The 21,472-nt window shown below is 38.3% G+C and overlaps 1 protein-coding gene across 1 annotated transcript in view; it reads right to left on the bottom strand.

Moving 5' to 3' along the window:
* Positions 1-308: 308 nt before the first annotated feature.
* DCC (DCC netrin 1 receptor) overlaps positions 309-21,472 on the bottom strand; it is a 1,008,052-nt gene continuing 986,888 nt past the window's right edge. The window contains exons 28-29 of the mRNA XM_069467986.1: positions 9,998-10,140; positions 309-5,670 (exon numbers count right to left, since the gene is read on the bottom strand). Of these exons, the coding sequence (XP_069324087.1) occupies positions 5,581-5,670; positions 9,998-10,140 (233 nt within the window). The 3' untranslated portion in view covers positions 309-5,580. The remainder of the gene's footprint in view (positions 5,671-9,997; positions 10,141-21,472) is intronic.

The following is a 21,472-nucleotide window of genomic DNA, read 5'->3' on the forward strand; positions in this document are numbered from 1 at the left end:
ACCTCCTTTCTCTTTGTTGCTGCTTCTTCCACCATGTGATTTCTGCACATGCCGGCTCCCCTTTCCCTTCCATTGTGAGTAGCAGCAGCCTGAATCCTTCACTAGGAAGAGATTCTGGCACCTTGCTTTCTTGTACAGCCTGAAGAACCATAAGCCAAAGAAACCTCTTTTCTTTATAGATTACCCAGCCTCAGGTATTACTTTATAGAAACACAGATTAAGAGAATGTATCCTAAGGATAAGTACAGACAGGCTTGGGGCTGTGTGTGTAATACAACCATTTACTATAAATAACATGAAGAAAGCACTTTGTATCAAAACTTTATTTATTAAACAAAAAATGCACCATTGGAATAACATTTCTATAAAAAATGAATATGAGACTGTTCTACAGTGATTACAAAACCCCTTTTTTCCTCGTGTAGTAGTATACAAGATCATGTGTAGAAACAGTCATTGTTTTAAACTGTAAGCAAGTTTCCTTTCTCATAGAACAAGATTTACACTTAAATATTGTAATCACTAGTCTAATTTGGTTAACAATGCTAGAGTCTGACAATTTAAAGAAACTCTTTGTAGACTCAAAATACCTTTTTTTAAAGGTGTTTTGTAGCAACAAAAAGTTCTTTCTTCCACTAAGGCTAGTTAAAGCTGTAGTATACCCATTTCTACCAAATAAACTTATCACTAGCACACTACCAATTTGAGTTGCAAAGCCCTTTGAGAGAATGAGTAGCAGTGATTTGCAAAATGCTTTTAGAATTATTTTAGATTTGATGTCATCTTCTCTGAATGACCCGAGGAAGGGAGAAGGTGGTGATGATGAAACTTCAGTGAAGGCTTTGCCTGGACTAGACATCTCGTTATACCCAGCAATGGACAATTCATTTCCAAAGTGGTCCCTCCAAGATATGGAACACTGCAGCTTTAACAGCCATACCTAAATCCCAACCAGATCTCCCTTTTTATCATAAATTATCCAAAAAGAAGCCACTCTAAATAATAAATTAAATATTACTTATAAAAAGTACACCCCATACCCACCCACCCTCCCCCAAACAAGCTGACAATTCACAAAGTTCAGAATTGTCAGGTTTACCCTACAATGATAAAAAACAGCATTTTTCCTCCTCTCCAACATTCCTTTCTTGCATCTGAAAATAACACGTTCAGCACACAGTGAGATCCCTTGGCCCATGCCTCTGTGACATCTTGTAGAGTTTTGCTGTTGCACTCCTACCAGCAAAAATCATAGGATGACAATGCACAAAGGCTCTCTACTGAGAGCAAGAGAAAAAAATCCTTCGGAGAGTGCAACTGGAAGTCCCGCAAGTGAATATTATCCAATAGTGGCAACAGGGAACCCAGATCAGAAGTGTAATAGCCTTCACTTGCTGATGTGGGCATGGTATTTTGTCTCCTATATAACCTCACTGACTAGGAAATAGGCATTTCTTTTCAGAATCGATACTTTTTGGAAGCAGGAGTTTGAATAGCAAGGCATATTGAAGGACGGGTGCATATATTCTTCGTTGGAATGGAATATCATACAAAACACCAATTTGTGATTTTCCAACGTATCCAATTTGAATGAAATCACCAGAGTCAAGTGAAAAGTATTTTGTACAATACTAAAGTGCTTTCTGAAAAGTCACTAGAGGATTACAAATTATGCGTAAAATGTTGCTTTGAATGTGATTTCTAGAAAGAGAGAGAGTGTAGATTTGAGTGTATGAATGCTTCTGAAGCTCTAGAAGATTGTGGGCTCTGTATTGTGGTTGTGGTTATGAATAGGGTAGGACACAAACCTCTGGCCTGCAGAACTGCCTGTGGGTGTATGAAGGGAACCAGGGAGGCAGGGAAAGCTCCCCATCTATTTTAAAGTTCAGATACTTTTGTTTTGTTAAGACACATCTAAAACTAAGTAATTTTTCTATTTTCCTTTCTTTTACTGACTAGAAATGTACATTCCAGAACCACAAGAGGTCTGAGTCTGCGATATAATTTTATCTAAAATTGTAAGATGATCTCTTTAGTTAACTTTTTGTTGGTATTACAGTCCAGCTGTCATATCTGGGACACTCTATTAAATCTGGAGACAACCTTAAGATGCTTATTTAAATGAACTCAACAGAAGTTTCCAAAGGGTGGATAAGTACCCACAATCATCTTCACGTACAGACACCGACAGCTTCCAGAAAGACCTGTATTTGACAGATTCTTTATTGGAAAAGCCAATGAAGGCCAAATTTTACAGTTTCAAAATGTTGTCTGGACCGTCATACTAATGCCGGGTGGCTCTCCTTTTATACCCGGTACCAAGGCAGGGAGCTGAACATACATCTCACTTTGAATAATTTTTATTTTAAAGAAACTAATGTTACATCCAACAAGAAGCCTTAATAAATCTACCTCTTATATCACTGGCTTGGTTTTGTTTTCAAGTTACTCAATTGAGTGTGCATTTTATGATACCCACATGTAAAGTTGCATTATTTAAATTTTCTAGAAGCTTATAGCTCTGTTATACAAAGAGGCAAGTCTGACTGGTTTCTTACTAGATGTAAATCACTAAGAAATATTTCACTTTTGGCTAGAACATCATCCAAATATTCTTTACACCTTTTGAGTGATTTGCATTTTTGTGAGTTTAACAAAACGTGGAAATTTCTAGAGGATAGAAAATAGCTTTCTTATTCAGGTGAAATATTAAGAAAAATACTTTTTTTTTTTTTTTCCCCCCCCAAGAGGATGCTCTTGCCTGACAGTTTGGCACATTGCAGGGGAGGCCTGAGATTGCTCTGCCAGGTTTGATTTTTCTCCTTTTTCAGAGAAATGAATCCTGGTGGCAGAGCTGCTGGTTGGCCATCAAGCATCACCCTATGGGAGTCAGGGAGATTTATGAGCTTAAAAAGACCTTCGTGCCATGAACTAGACTCAGTAGGAGCAAAACAGAGACCATCTCACCATATTCACAGGTTTCTTCTTGTCAAGACATCAGGAGACGGAGGGATTGGAAAGTTTCCTAAAAAGTAGGGCAGGCAGTTGTACACGTGTGTAAACTACTTGAGATTGCAGAGCGCGCAGAGTTATATGGAAGTTGTGGTGAAGTCACTGTGTATTAAAACCACCAGGTAAATGACAGTAGATTCTTTTGAAGATATCTAAATGGATTCTACTCTATATTCAGTGCATGGTGCTAAGACTTCTTAGCATTGCCAAAATTGCTAAAATAAACCATTGTATTTGTGTAATAAGGAACGTTTCAAGAGCATGCAGCGGAAATATAACTCCCACTGAAAACAAATCACATATACTTTTGATGTATTTTTAAAATTTTTGCTTCCTAAAGTCATTGACTTTGACTAGAGGGATCTAGAATTTTGTGAAAATGCTAGTTCTCTTGATTGTCCAACTTAATTCTACAGATTGCAATTGTACTCAACCCCTAAAATCTGAGATTTGCAGCCCATTCCAAATGGAACACGCAGAATGATCCTAGTGGTATCAAATGCCTTCAGAGAATGTTCCCTGTTTGTCAGCGTTATAAAGGGGAGGCTACTCTAGGGCCTAGAGAAGGTTAGGCTAGCCTAATGAACATTTTCTTTTTTGACGTAATGGATTATTTCTGAAGAATTTCAATATTATGTTAAGAAATGCCTTATTCCAGGTCAGTGGAGGGTTGTCTACCTAAGTGCCCAGATGTTAAACAAGAGTAATCTGTCCCATAGAATAATGTCACATAGCTCTTCAGAGGGACTTCCAGAAAATCTTAGATTGAAAGAGCACTCTTGTAGAAGGAACAATTTTGCAAATGGACCGGACTTTCTAATGAACCATTTGAACAGCCCTCTCTGACATCAGATTTCCTTCCTGACATAAAACTGTAAAAAAATAATCTGAATTATTACTTCTGTTACAGTGCCATTTTGCTCAAAATATTTCATTCAGGGATTCATATATAATTACCCACCTAATAAAAGGAGCTATTAGGTTGTAAAGATCCTATCCCTTCCATGCTCTTTTAAAATTATGACCTACTCAAGCTTGAAATCAAAGGCAGAGCTGAAAGGAATAATTCAGCTGAAACTCTCGCATTGGGTTTTCAAGTCGCCTAACTGATAAATATGCAAACTACCTCCCTTTTGGCGATTCAGCTGCATAAACAGGGATTAACTCCAAATGCAGCTGAAAATTCAGAAACTAAAAGGTTGCACGCAAAATGTTCTTAATTTCAGCTAGTTCCAAGCTGTAAATAAACATGGCAAGAGAAGTTTAAAATTCCAGCCCACAGTTTAAGACACTGCTTTTGAAAGGTATCCAGTGGGTTTATGATGTGTCAGAAGTGTCAAGTGGCACCCGGCCCTCTGCCTCTCCCTGACTCTGGCACAGCTATGGTGTAGAAGGTTCCCTTGGCAACAGGGCCTGGTGGTCAACACTTGCCAATGCTGACGCCACAGGCAGAACTGGCATCCTTCGAGAGAAGGTACTGTTAGAAACTGCCTTTTATTTTCCTTCCCTTCCTCGGGGTCTGCTCTTAGGGAATCTGCTATTTCCACGGGGTGGTGGGAGGGAGGGCAGCAGATATTGGCAAAGAAGCCATCCCATGTGTGGAGCTGGCGACCTCACCCAAGGCTAGTTGCCAAGGAGAACTCGGGCAGGGAGGGGCAGAGGGGACTCTCCTGTCCAGACTCCTGAGGAAGATGGCCTTGGTGAAGCTTTGAAACGGCATCACAGTGTGGTATGGCACAAAAGCCACCCAAATTGAAAAGTGTCCTATTACAAGCTTAAGCATATAATTACCACGTATCTGAGAAGATTGCATATTGTATCCTCTTTCCGGAAATGTACTGCTGCTGGCAGGATGCCACTAGTTGCAGATTTTTATGTTCCTGTACTCCAGACATAAATGTGAACCAAGGGTGGATTTCTGAATACTTGCCCAAGTGGGTGAATTTTACAGCCACTTGCTAATATTCACCACTTGTGCCAAGATGAACGACTGAGTTACAAACATGAGCATTCGCTGCTTTTTTGTTTGTTTACTTATTTACTTTTTGTGCTGTAAGGAAAATATCCAATCCTTTGGTGCTGTGTAGTGAGACAATTCCCATGGGTGCTTTGTACTTTAAAGTTGAAAACAAAATAGTGAGCTTGCACGGGTTTGCCATGGCATGGTACAGGCTTAAATAATGCACTTGCATTTTGTAAGACTAGACCTACATATAAAATGACAGGCCTTGATGAAGGAAAACACAGGCATTAGTTATGACAGTGTGGTCACTGCAGTGGCAAAGACCCAGGACTATTCTATAACAGCAGCTTCAGCTTTGACATTGCAGTGAAGATGCATCTTTGCTTTTGTCTAGGGACCTCACAGTCATCATTTTACAATTTGATGCCTATGAAAGAAGCGATGCTTATTCCTTCTGACCTGCTTCAGGATCTTCCTTAATTGAGTGATTCTGATGGTTGACCTGTACACTGGTTAGCGTTCTTGGACACAGGTGTGCTGTTTATATGTAATTGGTATGCTGCAAAGTTCCTGGAAAATTCACCTCATCAATTCGGCAATATACGTTAAAAAGCCGAGCCTGTGATGGCATTCAGTTGCTTCATGAGCCCTTCCAAACTCGCCATTTGCTCACTCAGATCATCCTGTTCGTACACCTATAGAGAGAATGAGAACACAGAGTTAGTATTCAACAGGGAGACATTCCTTCTATGAAGGCAGTGACCATGGCTAGTTGGTCACTCAGTATTCTCAAGTCTGACACTGTGGCCCACAGCTGGGGCTGTCCTCAGAGTATAATCATTGAAGATGTTGGGAATAAAAGAGGGTGGTGATAAATGATTACATACTGTTTCACTGACTCCATCTCTAGGATAGGGAATATGTTTCAGAGTCCAAAAGATCTTGTTTCAAATCAAGTTCTACCAACTATTAGCTTTGTGGTCCTGAGCAAGCTCATGAACCTGTCTGATGTATAGTTTTCCTCATCTAAATTAAAATGATGCTAATGACGTCTATTTCATAGGCTGTTTAGTTTATTGTCTACCACAGTGACTGGCACCTGGTGCACGCACATTCAGTACATGAGCTCCTTTTCCTTTTGGTAGGCTACCTATCAAGATACCAACAGAATTTTTTTTTCTTTGTAACGTGCAATAGATAATTTTTGTTGTGAGAACTTGATGGGCTTTGCCTTGACCCGTGGAAAGTCTGGGGATTATGACTTTAGTTTGTATGTGGAAACAAAATTCATGCCCCAAACCAGAGCGAGTCCTAGGCATAGAGGTGAAGAGGCTCTTTTGACATGATTTGAATGGTGGATAAAAGAGGAGATTCAACTGCAGAAAGCTTAATGAACACGTTCTCTGTAACTCTCACTCACTGTAAGTCACTTCTATCTTGTTAGTAATAAGATGTATTAATTATCACAGATACCACGTCATTAGCCTTAAGAATTCTGATTCAGAAGGTATGGGAAGGACCTAGAAATCTATATTTCAAAAAAATTTCTCAGGTAATTTTGATGGTTAGCCAGATGGGGGAAGAAGGAGAAAGAGCACTGAGGTTACGATGTTGGTTTGAATCCCAGGTCTCTTGTACACTTGCAGTGTTTTTGAGTCAGTCTCCTTATTTGCCAAATGGGAACAGCAAGTTTGCCTCAGTGCGTAGCTGGAGGAGTCAACAAGTCAGTGCTGGCTGTGTTAAGTGTTCGATAAGTGTTAGTTTCCTTTCTTCCTTTCTTGACATATCATTTGTTTTGACTTATACAGATGTTCTACTTGATTATTCTTGGCTAGCCCATTCAATTGATTAAATGATTGAACCATTGAGGCCTGAGCCATGATTTCTAGCTCTGCATAGACAGGAAGCATTGCTTGGTACCACGGTCAGAAATATATATCTAATCCTGCCAAATAAATACCCTGGATCCCAAAAGAGCATTGATAGAATCTGCATTGTGGAGGAATAGGCACAGAACTACTCCAGCCAGTGAAGAAACCGCTCAAAATGCATGGTATTAATGCATGAGCTTCCCATAGACATCTCAGTATGTCAATGAATGATTTGTCCATATACTATACAATTTTCAGGGCTTAATGGGCATTGAAAAATATCCAATTTGGCTAAAAAGGATGTTATATTAATATATATGAAGAGAGAAATTAAGTGAGGTGATTGCTTGGTAACTCATTTCCAAAAATGTTCTAATTGTCTGGATTATCTTTATTGTCTAGATTTCATTGTGTAATGTGACAATCACTAGCCATGTGTAGCTATTATATTCTTGAAATATAATATTTCAAGCTAATCCAAATTGAAATGTGTTTTACATATAAAATACATACCAGATTCTGACCATTTAGTACAAAAGTAAATGTAAACTATCTCAATTAACAATTTTTTATATTTATTGTATGTTGACATCATAATTTAGAAATATTGGGTTAGATAAAAAATATTTAAATTATTTTCACCTATTTATTTTTACATCTCTTAATGTGGCTTCCAGAAAATTTAACATTACTCATGTGGTTCACATTATATTTCCATAGGACGGTGCCAATATAAATTGTCCCATTCCTGTATTTTCTTTAATGTTTATTTCTTACTACTCTCAATACTATACCTCTGGCTGTCACTCTTTAGCGTCAATCTTAAATGCGAAAACAGGCCACCTAACATGATTCCTTATGAGATGAGATATTTTATGTACATTAGGAGTTTGACCTGATTTGAGATATGGCCACAAACCTTGAGAGTAAACAAATATTTAAGTAAACAGCTATATTCTGACAAAAGTGTATAAGATTCTTATAAATTTGAAACTTTTAAAATGTGTGTTAAGTACGTAACACTCTCTGCCAAACATTCAGTCACACTACATAGAGATACTCTGCTTCCGTGGTTTCAATACACTTAAAATATTTTATTGTTTTTAGCCCTGGAAGAAAAAATGAACGAAAAAATGTATTGCCCTTCATGCAGATGACATGATCCTTTATTTTTTACAAAAACCAGATTTCAGAAGACAATGTAATTTTGTTAAAGAAAACTGGTAGTTGCATTGCTCAGAGAGGATTGAGTATGTGACCTGTTTATCTTTTGATATTGTTACAATTTTCTTTATTAATATATTATTTGCAATTTTTCAGAAGACTCATTTGTGCATGAAGAAAACAGAAACTAGATGGATATGTGTCACATATATTCTCATTTCACAATTTATGGTAGAAAAAAAACCAACTGTATTAACAAAATAGAATTTTAATTTGTTCCTTTCATCTTCTTTCTCTTTGAGTTCCCTGATTTTTCAAGGTATCTGATATGTTAATTCCTTAGCTTTAAGTGTTTTATCTTGAATTACATTCAGAAAGGAACCAAAGTTTTCCATAAATAGCTGCCTTTAGGCAACATCTTTTTGAATCTCCTTTACAGAACATTTTTGGGAGCAATGTTTTCTTTCTTAAAATTTTGGGGTTTTTTCCCCCTTCTCCATTGATTTTCCTTCTCAGTTTTCTAATTGGATCACTTTTTAACTTCTTTCCTTAGTAACTATTTTTTTTCTCTCCTTATATAATTAAACTTTCCCCTCTTATTTTCTAAATACGCCATCCCTTCTTTTTTTCACTTAAACTCCTTCCTTCATTTCTGCATTTTGCATTTTCCTTTTCTCAATTCTGTATTTACAGGCTATTTTATGATTTCAGAAGTAACAAGCATGAAGACTTCATAAAACCCTCAGAATATAGCTTTTTGTTACTATGTTTTTAATTTTAAAGAATAATTATAGGCCGGGCGTGGTGGCTCACGCCTGTAATCCTAGCACTCTGGGAGGCCGAGGTGGGCGGATCGTTTGAGCTCAGGAGTTCGAGACCAGCCTGAGCAAGAGCGAGACCCCATCTCTACTAAAAATAGAAAGAAATTATATGGACAGCTAAAAAATATATATATATAGAAAAAATTAGCCGGGCATGGTGGTGCATGTCTGTAGTCCCAGCTACTCGGGAGGCTGAGACAGGAGGATCCCTTGAGCTCAGGAGTTTGAGGTTGCTGTGAGCTAGGCTGACGCCACGGCACTCACTCTAGCCTGGGCAACAGAGTGAGACTCTGTCTCAAAAAAAAAAAAAAAAAAAAAAGAATAATTATATAAGCTGGGTGTGGAGGCATGCACAAGCAGTCTCAGTTCCTTGGAGGCTAAGGATGGAGGATTGCTTGAGCCTAGGAGTTCAGGGCTGTAGTGCACTATGGTTGTGAATAACCTGTGAATAACCACTGCACTCCAACCTGAGCAATACAGCAAGACCCTGTGTTTCAACCAAAAAAGAAAAAACAGAAAGAAAGAAAAATAATAATTATATACTATTATTTCCAGGAATGGAAACATATATGTGTGTATATGTACATATTATGTACACATGGATTAAAAAAACCACACATTCTATAGCTGTCTGTAGCTAGCTGCTTATATTTCTAAGATAATCCTTAACACATTAACTGCCATGTGAGTAGTATTTAACTCACGTTAGTTTTGAGCCTGGGGCCTCATGACTTACATGTAACGCACATGTTTCTTCACCTTGGGAGCTATGAGAACTATTTTTCAAGTTGCATATAACTCATGCACAGACAACAATAAAAAATAAATTTTTCATTAAATTTAAAAGAATTATTTTGTTTTCCAAATTTTTATTCCATTTTCATAATAAAACACTGTGGCCTCAAGGAAAAAAAAACTTTTTCTCTAGTGTGGCAGTCAGTGTGTTACTATGATTAAGTTTTTATGTAAGTAAGTCTCTAATATATTTTGTTTTCTATAAAATTTGTTCTCTTCATAATCAAGTGGAGGAAAACAGAACAAAACAAACAACAGTAAGAACAACAATGGCCCGGGGTTAATGGAAAGAGCTGATTGGCTTAGATTTCAGTACAGGGCACCAGTCAGTGCTTCCCTTGTTGAGGGGTGAATTTCAAAGATGCCCTTACATTGGCTGAATCCTCGGTTGGTTTGTGGCTCTCCTCAGACACTTCAGGGGCTGTCGGCACAGACACGGGAAGCAAAGGGGATCTTGCTTTTCCAGCCAACCCGAGAGAGGCTGTTTTAACATGAGTCTTAGGAAGAGTGGGCCCTGAAATAGAAAACGCAGAGTGATGAAAGCAATGTATAAAACATCCTGGGGAGCAATTTCTCAAGTACCTACGCCAAATCCAGTAGGTTGGCATTGATTTTAGGTTATTGCTCATTCTGTAGCGTAGAAACGAATTCTGACACCGTGAATGAGCTCATTTTATTTCTACTCCATGGAAGACGAAATCTGATTAGGCTTCTCCAGATGCACCTCTGCTAGTCACATGTAATTTCAAGTGGAATCCAAATCACACCGGGAAAAGTTGTCTGGGAGCTCCGGACTATTCGTCACACCCTATAAAGTCTCAGGCAAGCTTATTTGGTGCCAGTCTCAGCTGAGGCTAGAGAACCCTGTGCTAAAGCACCTAAATAAGCCCTAAATTGCATAACAGAACCAAAGAGGATTGGGGAGTTAGAAAACATGGTTGCTCTGGCCTACAAATAAGTATTAGATACTATAGTAAAACAAAGTCCTTTGTGGCTGATCTGACAGAATATCATGTCTAATTCTCTTCTAGAAAAAAATACTGCAATTGTGTCCTGATCACTTATAGCTTATGTCAGTAAAAGACATTGTAATGTTCATGAAAATCATTTGAGGAACTGCAAAGTATCTAAATGTAGATGTATCTACATCTATCTAGTAGTAGATGATACTTCTGTCTACTATAAACAAGGGCTGCCTTTTCTTTTTGAGCCTGACATTTATCTTCTAAATTCTGCTTAGCTTATAGCAGTGATACAACTTTGTGCCCATAGCCTGACATAAAACTTTTATAAAGGTTTATTGAATCAGCTAGCATACCTTCTCACACAACTAAGGGATTTTGTCATTCTCAGCACTATAACCAAGAGCTCAGCAGAAGGGTGTTGGAGTAAGCCATGAAAAGAAGTCTTCCTCAGTTCCCTTCTACTTTTAGTGATGACATTTTAGTCCTAATGGTACTAATGGGGATTCCACATTTTGCCAAGAAAAAGTTGTTTTGACTATACTTTGGAAAACAGAATTCTAATTATTAAAGCTCAGAGGTTAATCTACAATCAGAAAAATAGGAGTCATTTGATGGGAAAGGAAACAATTCAAATGAAATATAATGAACCGGCAATCTGCCAGATGGTGGTCACCATCAATGATAAGTCCTAACATAATCACCTTTTCCCACACCATGACCTTACATGTAATTCCTTCATATTTATACCATCTCACACTCTTAAACTTCAGGGATCAAAAGTCTTCAATTGGAATAATTTATCACTAGAGGGTGATCTTAGCTTTTTGGTAGCTCAGATGAGAAGAGATACATAGATGAGAAACATGAGTCATTTTCTTAAGAGAAGGAAATAATATTTACTGAATGCCTACTAAAGTCTAGATGTATGCCAAGCATTTCAGTTTCATTTTAGGCAAAATTGCATAGTAAGGAAGAATTTGGGATTTTACAAGTAAATCCAGTCTGTGTTCAGATCTGTGCAATCCCTTGGCAACTAAAGCTGCCTTGGCCTGTTTTTCATCTGTAAAGTAGAAAGGGTAATAATAATTTGTGAGAATTAAATGAGATTATATATTTAAGGGGGCTAACACCTAGTAACTTGTTCAAAGAGGGATAGCTATTATTAATATTTGTCAAAACAATCTTGCTAATTATTATTATTCACAGTTCACACAAGAGGATGGCAAAGTGCAGAAAAAGAAACTTGCCCAAGTTCACATGTTTAGAAACAGGCAGGCAGGATAGGGTTTGTACCCAACTTTTTTTTTTTTTATTTCAGCATATTATGGGGGTACAAAAGTTTAGGTTACGTATATTGCTCTTTCCCCCTCCCCCGAGTCAGAGCTTCAAGTGTGTCCATCACCCAGATGATGCATATTGCACTCGTTATGTATATATACACCCATCCCCTACCCCCCATCTGCCTGACACCCTATTAATGTTATTCCTATATGTGCACTTAGGTGTTGATCAGTGAATCCAATTTGATGGTGAGTACATGTGGGGCTTATTTTTCCGTTCTTGGGATACTTCACTTAGTAGAATGGGTTCCAGCTCTATCTGGGAAAATACAACAGATGCTAGATCACCATTGTTTCTTACAGCTGAGTAGTACTCCATGGTATACATATACCACATTTTATTAATCCACCCATGTATTGATGGGCACTTGGGTTGTTTCCACATCTTTGCAATTGTGAATTATGCTGCTATAAACATTCGAGTGCAGATGTCTTTTTTTATAGAATGTCTTCTGTTCTTTTGGGTAGGTGCCCAATAATGGGATTGCTAGATCAAATGGTAAGTCTACTTGTATCTGTTTAAGGTACCTCCATATTGCTTTCCACAGCAGTTGCACTAGTTTGAAGTCCCACCAGCACTGTATGAGTGTTCATATCTCTCTGCACTCACACCAGCATTTATTGTTTTGGAACTTATTGATAAAAACCATTCTCCCTGGAGACAAGTGATATCTCATTGTGGTTTTGATTTGCATTTCCCTGATGATTAGAGAGGCTGAGCATTTTTTTTTCATATGTTTGTTGGCCAGTGTTCTGTCTTCTTTTGAAAAGTTTCTGTTCATGTCCTTTGCCCATTTTTTGATAGGGTTGTTTGATTTTTTCTTGATGATTTTCCTAAGTTTTAAATAGATTCTAGTTATCAGCCCTTTATTGGATGTGTAGCATGAAAAAATTTTCTCCCATTTTGTAGGTTCTCTGTTTGCTCTCATACAGTTTCTTCGGCTATGCAGAAGCTTTTTAACTTAATCAGGTCCCATTTATTTATTTTTGTGGTTGCTGTGATTGCCTTTGGGGTCTTCTTCATAAACTTTTTGCCTAGGCCAATGTCTGTAAGAGTCTTTCCCACATTTTCTTCTAGAATTCTAATGGTTTCACACCTCAGGTTTAAGTCTGTTACCCACCATGAGTTGATTTTTATGAGAGGTGAAAGGTATGGGTCTTGTTTCAGTCTTTTACATGTGGCTATCCAGTTTTCCCAGCACCATTTATTGAATAAGGATTCTTTTCCCCGGTGTATGTTTTTGTCTGCTTTGTCAAAGATTAGATGGCTCTATGAGCATGGTTTTATATCAGGGTTCTCAGTTCTGTTCCAGTGATCTGTGTCCCTGTTCTTGTGCCAAAACCAAGCTGATTTAATAACCACGGCCTTGCAGTATAGTTTCAAGTCTGGTAAGCTGATTCCTCCCATTTTGTTCTTACTGCCTAGAATTGCTTTCGCTAAACAGGGTCTTCTCTGGTTCCATACGAAGCGTAAAATTATTTTTTCCATATCTATCTGTGAAAAATGATGTTGGTAATTTAATAGGGATTGCATTGACTCTGTAGATCACTTTGGGTAGGATAGACATTTTAACAATGTTGATTCTGTCAACCCATGGGTATGGTATGGTTTTCCACCTGTTTACGTCCTCTGCTATTTCCTTCCCCAGTGTTTGATAGTTCTCCCCGTAGAGGTCTTTTGCCTCCTTAGTTAAATGTATTCCTAGTGTCCCAAGCTCTTTCTAAAGCCACTGAGTAAATGAAGATTTTATCACTAAAATGTTGATCCAATTTAAACGGGCTTTTTGAAAAAGCAATATAACTGAACATGAAATCTAGTTCAAAAACCATACGTAACTTGAGGGTGAAAAGTATTCATTGTGTCATCATTGCTCATTACTGACTTGTAATTTAAAGGGAAAAACAAAACTTTAATAAACCCCGGCATCAACTTAAACTATTTTTATTACAATGTTATATAAATATACACCAGAATAAAATTTGCCATAAGCTTCATAACTTGTAGTTCTTATGCTATGCTATAAAACCCAAACACATTTAAAGTTATGGAGAAAAGCCCTATAAAAATAGTTTCGGTAAAACAAAATCACCGTATGAATTTGGTATTGTTGCCATGTCACAATCATTTGGGGTTTGTTATACATGCTCAGTTCTCATTACCAATATTGTCCAATTTAACAGCAGCCAGACCTTCCTTCAGTCATATGCAGACCATAATGTCAGGTGGTCTTCAATGGATGTGAAGAAACCATTTGTGTATTAAGTTTACCCCTATCCTTTTCCCTTCATCCTCTGACCCTAAACATAAAGTTCCCAGTGCCATCTTTGCTGTACATCCAAATACAAAGGCAGGCATTAAAATCCCTGGCAGAGCGATGCTATCAAATGGCCAGCCAGATGCTCCAGCATGAGTAATTCACATTAATATATTAGATTATTAGTTAAGTGAAGGCACAAAATTTAAAAAAAGAAATCACAAAGTTTAAAAGCTTAAAAAAGAGGAGTGAATCTTGAGACTCTATCTACAAAACCCCTGAAATATGTTTGTATATCCTTCTAGAATGCTCACAACATTCTGATTAAATCTGAGTTTAGTTTTATTGTTACAAAAGCTGTTCCTCTTACCACTTTCTAGGAGCCCCCTCTCATCTTTTCTTACGTTTAACACCACAGCTGAATTTGAACAACTCACTCTTGTCTGTGTGTATCTTTTTGTATGTACCTTTTATTTATTTTCTATCTAGGCTGCCCTGATCATAAAATCTTTTTATTTTAATTCTTAGTTTTAAAAAATGTTTAAGGAACTTAACTACTTCTGAAAATTTACAATTTAACCCTTTACCAAACACATGCAATGTGTGTTTAACATATACCAAAAACCAATTCACTCTAACATTAAGTTTCTACTAATATAAGAAAAAGTAAAGGGAATTAGCATAGCTAATTATGTAAAAAAACAAAAATGCAATTAGGGCTAGTGCCTGTTTTGTTCCAGGAAACACATAAAAATAAATACTCTTTTAGAATTTACCAGACTGCTGTATATAATTCCCTAATATTTATTTTATCACAAATAGGCAGTTTTATATGTCGAGAAACTGAATTCTTGGGCATGGCCTACTGTTATCACTTTAGAAATATATTCTTATGATGTATTTTCTACCCAGAATCCCAAACACTTGGGTGTATTGCATTGTGTGTACAATATTGTGTGTGCCACACTCACATTGTCACACAATAAAGCACAGACATGCCTAAAGAGTACCATCACTCAAACCCATCAGAGAGATGGTTATAATAATTGATTTTCTCTAGTGCCCGGGCAACAGCTCTACATTCCAAATGCACCTAGTGTTGAACAACTGTACAAGACACTGTGAGCCTTACAAAAAGAACTGAAGACATTGTCTTAGCTCAAAGACCACACAGACCATTTAAACCTCAGATAATTGCCTTTTTTTCAAGTAATATTCACAGAATCACAGAAATTTAGAATGCCGGAACCTCAAGGGCTTATGGAGTTCATCTAGTGACCTTCCTTTTATTTTGCTGAAGAGAAAACTGAGGTCCTTGGAGATAAAGAGATCAAAGCAGAATTAATTTCATTAAAATTCCAGTACAGGCAAAGAATTTGAACAGTCCCCCAGAGTTTATTATTAGTAGAATTCGACTAGTGCCCTCTATGGCCTTAAATATTTCTTTTCTTTTCCAGAAAAGTGAATAAAAAAAAAAGAGTATGAAGGGAAATTTCCCAGGTGAGATTTATTAACAACCAATTAGGCAACTTTGGTCTCAAAATTGCCCTTTAGTAAAGGAAGATAAATGTTTTAAAACAAAGATGTTCATGAAAACATCCTTTGTTGGGAAGTTAGCACCATGTTCTTGGGCGTGCATAACTCCATCCTGCGCTATATTTGTGTTTGCATAGATTCAGCATTTAATGTTTCATGCCTAGACACTGGTGAAGCCCGGGGTCCTACAAGCTGACCAAGCTGTTCTTTTTCCTTTAGTTATGTACTTGTAACTCACCATGTGTGACTAGTGTCTTTCTTGACTTTCTGGCCTACATCCCTGTTCTTCCATGGAGCTATGAGGCATGCCTCTAGTCTTTACCTCAGCCGCAAGACCTAACTAGTCACCTTCCCAAAAGCCTTAATTCTGAATCCATCTTCTATGCCATTCAAACAAAACATCTTTATTAAAAAAAAAAAAAAAAGACCATTCTCAGGGTGTGTACTATGCTCAAGTAAGAAAGTGGCATCATCATTTGGCTTTTGAGTTAGTGAGTGAGGCCTGGAGCTTGCTCTAATCTGAACAGGACACTGGGAACCATTGTGGGACCTCTCAGCTGCTGACAGCTTGCTACTGGTGGGAGACTATTTGTCCTCTGCCCACTCCTCCATATCGAGCCTTCCTAGATTTCAACTGCAGACGGGGCTTTGCCACACTTCCTTGGATACTATACCGCCTTTTCTGTACTGCTCTCAGAAGCCAGGTTAAAAGTCAATTTTCTTCTTGCACCTCCAGCCTTACCCATTCTTGGTGGCTCCTTCTCCATGACAGGCTGCCTTAGGGCACCATAGCCTTTGCTGTGTCCTGCAGTGTTTTGATACACTGTATGAGGGCCACCATCCTACTGAACTAAAGAACTAATGGAAACGGTAGCAATTATAAGAAAATCTTCACTTCAGGGTGTCAAACTCCTGTTCTTTAATATCAAGAAAGGTAGAATTTTTTACAGCTTTTTCTATGTTGTTAGATCTAGGTTGTAGTGACAGGGAAGGCTTTATATTTCTTTCTTCACTTTGGAGAATACCACTTACATTGATAATTAGGCCAAACATAAACAATTTCCATGAAACCTCTATAAGCTTTATTAGGTAAATGTATTAAAGCACAATAAAAGGACAAAAATGAAAAGAATTCCTTCCAGGGCTTCTAGCTGCTAATTTAATGTAATTTTAACCTGGCAGTTAAGATCTTCTGAGATCTCTCTCAAATGTGAGAAATGACTTTCAGAGTGTGGTCAAGAAAACCCACCTTATTTTGGGAGAGGGAGATGAGTGAAGGGTGGCAGCTAGTCTTATTTTGGGAGAGGGAGACGAGTGAAGGGTGGCAGCTAGTAAGAAGAAGATCTGAGAAAGTGGAAAATTCTCTTTTCTCTTTGCAGACAGGCCTTGAGAGATGACCCATTTCCCACCCTAAAGAAGAGGCTGATCTCCATGACAAAAGGTTTTGATTTCTTGTATTATTTTTTTTTTTGTGCATGACAGTAAACTATGTGTGATCTATACAATGAATTCCAAACACAGCATGAGTGCTCAAATAAATATCCAAATATTGAAGAAGCATTCTAGCCTATGACTTAGGAGACACAATCTTACTTAGTTTTGTGACCTTGGCTCATTAGCCTAATTTCTTTGGGTTTTGGTTTCTTCACATTTATAAAGGTTAAACAATTTAATCTTAAGCCATTAGGTATAAATATTATACAAAGAAGGGGGATATAATTATTCTACCTGCACTTAACTTTACATTTCGACTTCTTGTCTCTACTAAAGATTTAGGAAGTATTGGTTAATCCACTGAGTCCAAACAAATCTCCAGCAGGTGAATGCCTAAATTGCAGTAAGTGGGTTTTAAACCAGTCCTTTATAGAAAGTAAATGTTCTATCATTTTTCTTAAAATTTTTAATGAAAAGCTATAGTATCAATTAGGGTTGTATCACTTTCGTAGTTCAAACAACAGACAGTGTAATTAAAAGTAAGCAGTATACATTTCTGTGAGTTTAAGTGATCTGTGAGTTAATTGAAAAATTTAAATTTACAAATGCTCAATCTGAAACCACTACAGAGTTCCCCCTACCCCGGTGCATGTTGGAGAAGTGTTTCAAGTGACCCTGCATGTCGATGTGCAAAATAAATGTTCTTACACCAATATACAGCTAATTAAGTGAGCATCACTTTGGTTTTAATGTTATCTCCTCAGCAGGCCCCACTAAGGAGGGGAAATAAAAGTGGGCTGGAGTCCTGAGATGGGTAGCAGTGTGTATCACGTGTACATAAGCAGCCCCAGCAGATACACTGTTTTAAGCTTCATGGCTTCATTTTCACATTACAGTTATTAAACATTTCATTTACTCATTAGGCACATAATATATGACTGCCACATGCAAACTCCTGCTGGCATGTCCTTGCAGAAGGTTCTCCCCAGTAAAATGATTTTTTGGTGAGAAACATTAGCCTGTAGCACGAACGGAGAGAAAAGACCCACGTGGGTCAGATCAGAAACCAACGTGTAGCATGGTTCTGATTTTCTTATTAACTCATGTCTCGGCCTCCCTATTTACTACTTCATTTTCTTTCCTTTTTTTTTAATTTCAGCATATTATGGGGGTATAAAAGTTTATGTATATTGCCCTTGCCTCCCCCCTTCCCTCTGGAGTCATAGCTTCAAGCTCTGTCCATCCCCCAGACAGTACACATCCCAGTCATTATGTATGTATACACCCCTCTCCTACCCTCCCTCTGCCCGACACCCAATTAATGTTATTCCTAGATGTGCACTTAGGTGTTGATCAGTGAAACCAGTTTGCTGGTGTGTACATGTGGTGCTTATTTTTCCATTCTTGGGATACTTCACTTAGTAGAATGGGTTCCAGCTCTCTCCAGGAAAATACAAGAGGTGCTAGATCACCATTGTTTCTTATAGCTGAGTAGTACTCCATGGTATACATATACCACATTTCATTAGTCCACTCGTGTCATTAATGGGTTGTTTCCACCTTTGCAATTGTGAATTTTGCTGCTATAAACATTCGAGTGCAGATGTCTTATTTTGTAGAATGTCTTTTGTTCTTTTAGGTAGATGCCCAGTAGTGGGATTGCTGGATCACATGGTAAGTCTACTTGTATCTATTTAAGGTATTTCCATATTGCTTTCCACAGTGGTTGCACTAGTTTGCAGTCCCACCACCAGTGTATGAGAGTGTTCCTATCTCTCTGCATCCATGCCAACATTTATTGTTTTGGGACTTTTTGTTAAAGGCTTTTCTCCCTAGAGACAAGTGATATCTGATTGATTTGCATTTCCCCGATGATTAGAGACCTTGAGCATTTTTTTCCATATGTTTGTTGGCCATTGTTCCATTTTCTTTTGAAAAGTTTCTGTTCTTGTCCTTTGCCCATTTTTTTGATAGCATTGTTTGATTTTTCTGAGTTCCTATTGGATGTGTAGCATGCAAAAAATTCTTCCCCTTCTGTAGGTTGTCCATTTGCTCTCGTGACAGTTTCTTTGCCTCTGCAGAAGCTTTTTAAGTTGATCAGGTCCCATTTATTTATTTTTATTGTTGCTGTGATTGCCTTTGGGGTCTTCTTCATAAATTCTTTGCCTAGGCCAGTATCTATAAGAGTTTTTCCCACATTTTCTTCTAGAATTCTAATGGTTTCACACCTCAGGTTTAAGTCTGTTACCCACCGTGGGTTGATTTTTATGAGAGGTGGAAGGTATGGGTCTTGTTTCAGTCTTCTACATGTGGCTATCCAGGTTTCCCAGCATCATTTATTGAATAAGGATTCTTTTCCCCAGTGTATGTTTTTGTCTGCTTTGTCAAAGATTAGATGGCTCTTTGAGCATGGTTTTATATCTGGGTTCTCAGTTCTGTTCCACTGGTCTGTGTCCCTGTTCTTGCGCCCATACCAAGCTGATTTAATAACCATGGCCTTGCAGTATAGTTTGAAGTCTGGTAAGCTGATTGCTCCCATTTTGTTTTTATTGCCTAGAATTGCTTTTGCTACACAGGGTCTTTTCTGGTTCCATACGAAGCATAAAATTATTTTTTCTATCTCCGTGAAAAATGATGGTGGTAATTTAATAGGGATTGCATTGACTCTGTAGATCACTTTAGGTAGGATAGACATTTTAACAATGTTGATGCTGCTGACACACGAGCATGGTATGGTTTTCCACCTGTTTACATCTTCTGCTATTTCCTTCCTCAGTGTTTCATAGTTCTCTCTGTAGAAGTCTTTTACCTCCTTAGTTCGATCCACCCAGTTTTCTGATCCACCCTGATGGGGCCTATTAGCCTGCAGCAGTTTCCAGGTTAGCGTCCCCTAGTGTTCACTGCTGTAGATCTGGACCCCCTGAGTGGTAGAGGCAATTTACCTGTCTCTTAACTGCCACCAGTGGTAGCCCAGACCAGTCCCTCCCCTGCCCAGTGCAGTCCTGGCACAGAGCTCGGGGAGTTCAAGATGCTTCCCGCTATCGTCTCCTCTCCATGGAGCCCCACATCTCTTGCAGCAGTGATTTTGCACCGACTTCAGGCAGATCCATGTCTGAGTGGGTGTGGAGGTCAGTGGGGGAAGCAAGACGTCCTCCTGTGGTACCCCTCTCACCTCACTTGCTGGCCAGCCGGGTGCAGCCGTCCCATGCTCTACTCTCTATTGTTTGTTTGTCTCGCACTCTCCAGATTTTGTGATCTTATTTCCTGTTCACCTTTTTTTTTTTTTTTTCCTGTTTTTTGGGTCCCACACTGATTCTCTGCTGATTCACAATGCTGTTCTTGCAGGGGAGTGATCCACTCATGTGTAGCCGACTGGGATCTACGCCTCCCTGTCTGGGAGCGGGAATCCAGGAGGTTATCTCCACTCCGCCTACTTCATTTTCTAAGAATCAAGTTAAAGTGGCTGATTTTGAAGAAATCTGGGTTGTCATCTCTACTTTTTCTCTGACCCATTCTGTGATACCAGAGAAATGAAATGGCCTCTCTGTCTAGTTTCCATGTGAACCAGAATATTATTCTTACATGGATTTATTATGAAGCAACTAGTTTGTGCTCAGGCTATCTGGGAGAATATGGAAGTGTCAAATAGTCATTTACACTTTTCACAGGTAAGTAGTTTTTAAAGCTATGGGAAAAATATGTATAGAAAACATTGTGCAATACTACCTTTTTATGTTCACAAAATATTGAACAAAAAGGGAGTAGCCGCCTTTACCTAGATACATAGCCATAGGCATTCCTCAGAAGTGGACCAAATTTGAAACAAAAATTTTGCCTCAGTCTTAAGACATTTTAGTCTATATTGTGTATTGCATTTTTAGGGTGATAAACATATCTAAATGCCACTTCTGGGAAGAGATGCTTTGTGCTCTTCTCTTAACTTCCTATTTCTCCTAGAAGATGAAGGCAGCAGCACACCTGTCCACTGGGGACATGCTGAGGAAGTGCCTCTGCTTCTACTCCTATGGTAAGAGAAGGCTATAATGAGTCACAAAGAAGGTGGCTTTCATTGGGCCACCTCTCTGTGAAAAGTGGGAGGATAGGATTCATGTGCTAATTAATGGTCACTGCTCAAGTTTTTAAACCTGCTTGGAGTTGACATCAAAAGCTCTGGACTTGAACTTTCCAAAGGCTGCATTTGTTAAACAAACATGAGGCCTGACTCCTGCAGGGCCATGTCTCTATTGTTGTTCTAGTTCACAGCTAGTGGGGTCCAATGGTCTTGCAGTCAGGGAGACAGGAAGAGGCCTTCCAGC

The sequence above is a fragment of the Eulemur rufifrons genome, chromosome 5 (genome assembly GCF_041146395.1).
Source record: "Eulemur rufifrons isolate Redbay chromosome 5, OSU_ERuf_1, whole genome shotgun sequence".
Taxonomy (NCBI): Eukaryota; Metazoa; Chordata; class Mammalia; order Primates; family Lemuridae; genus Eulemur; species Eulemur rufifrons.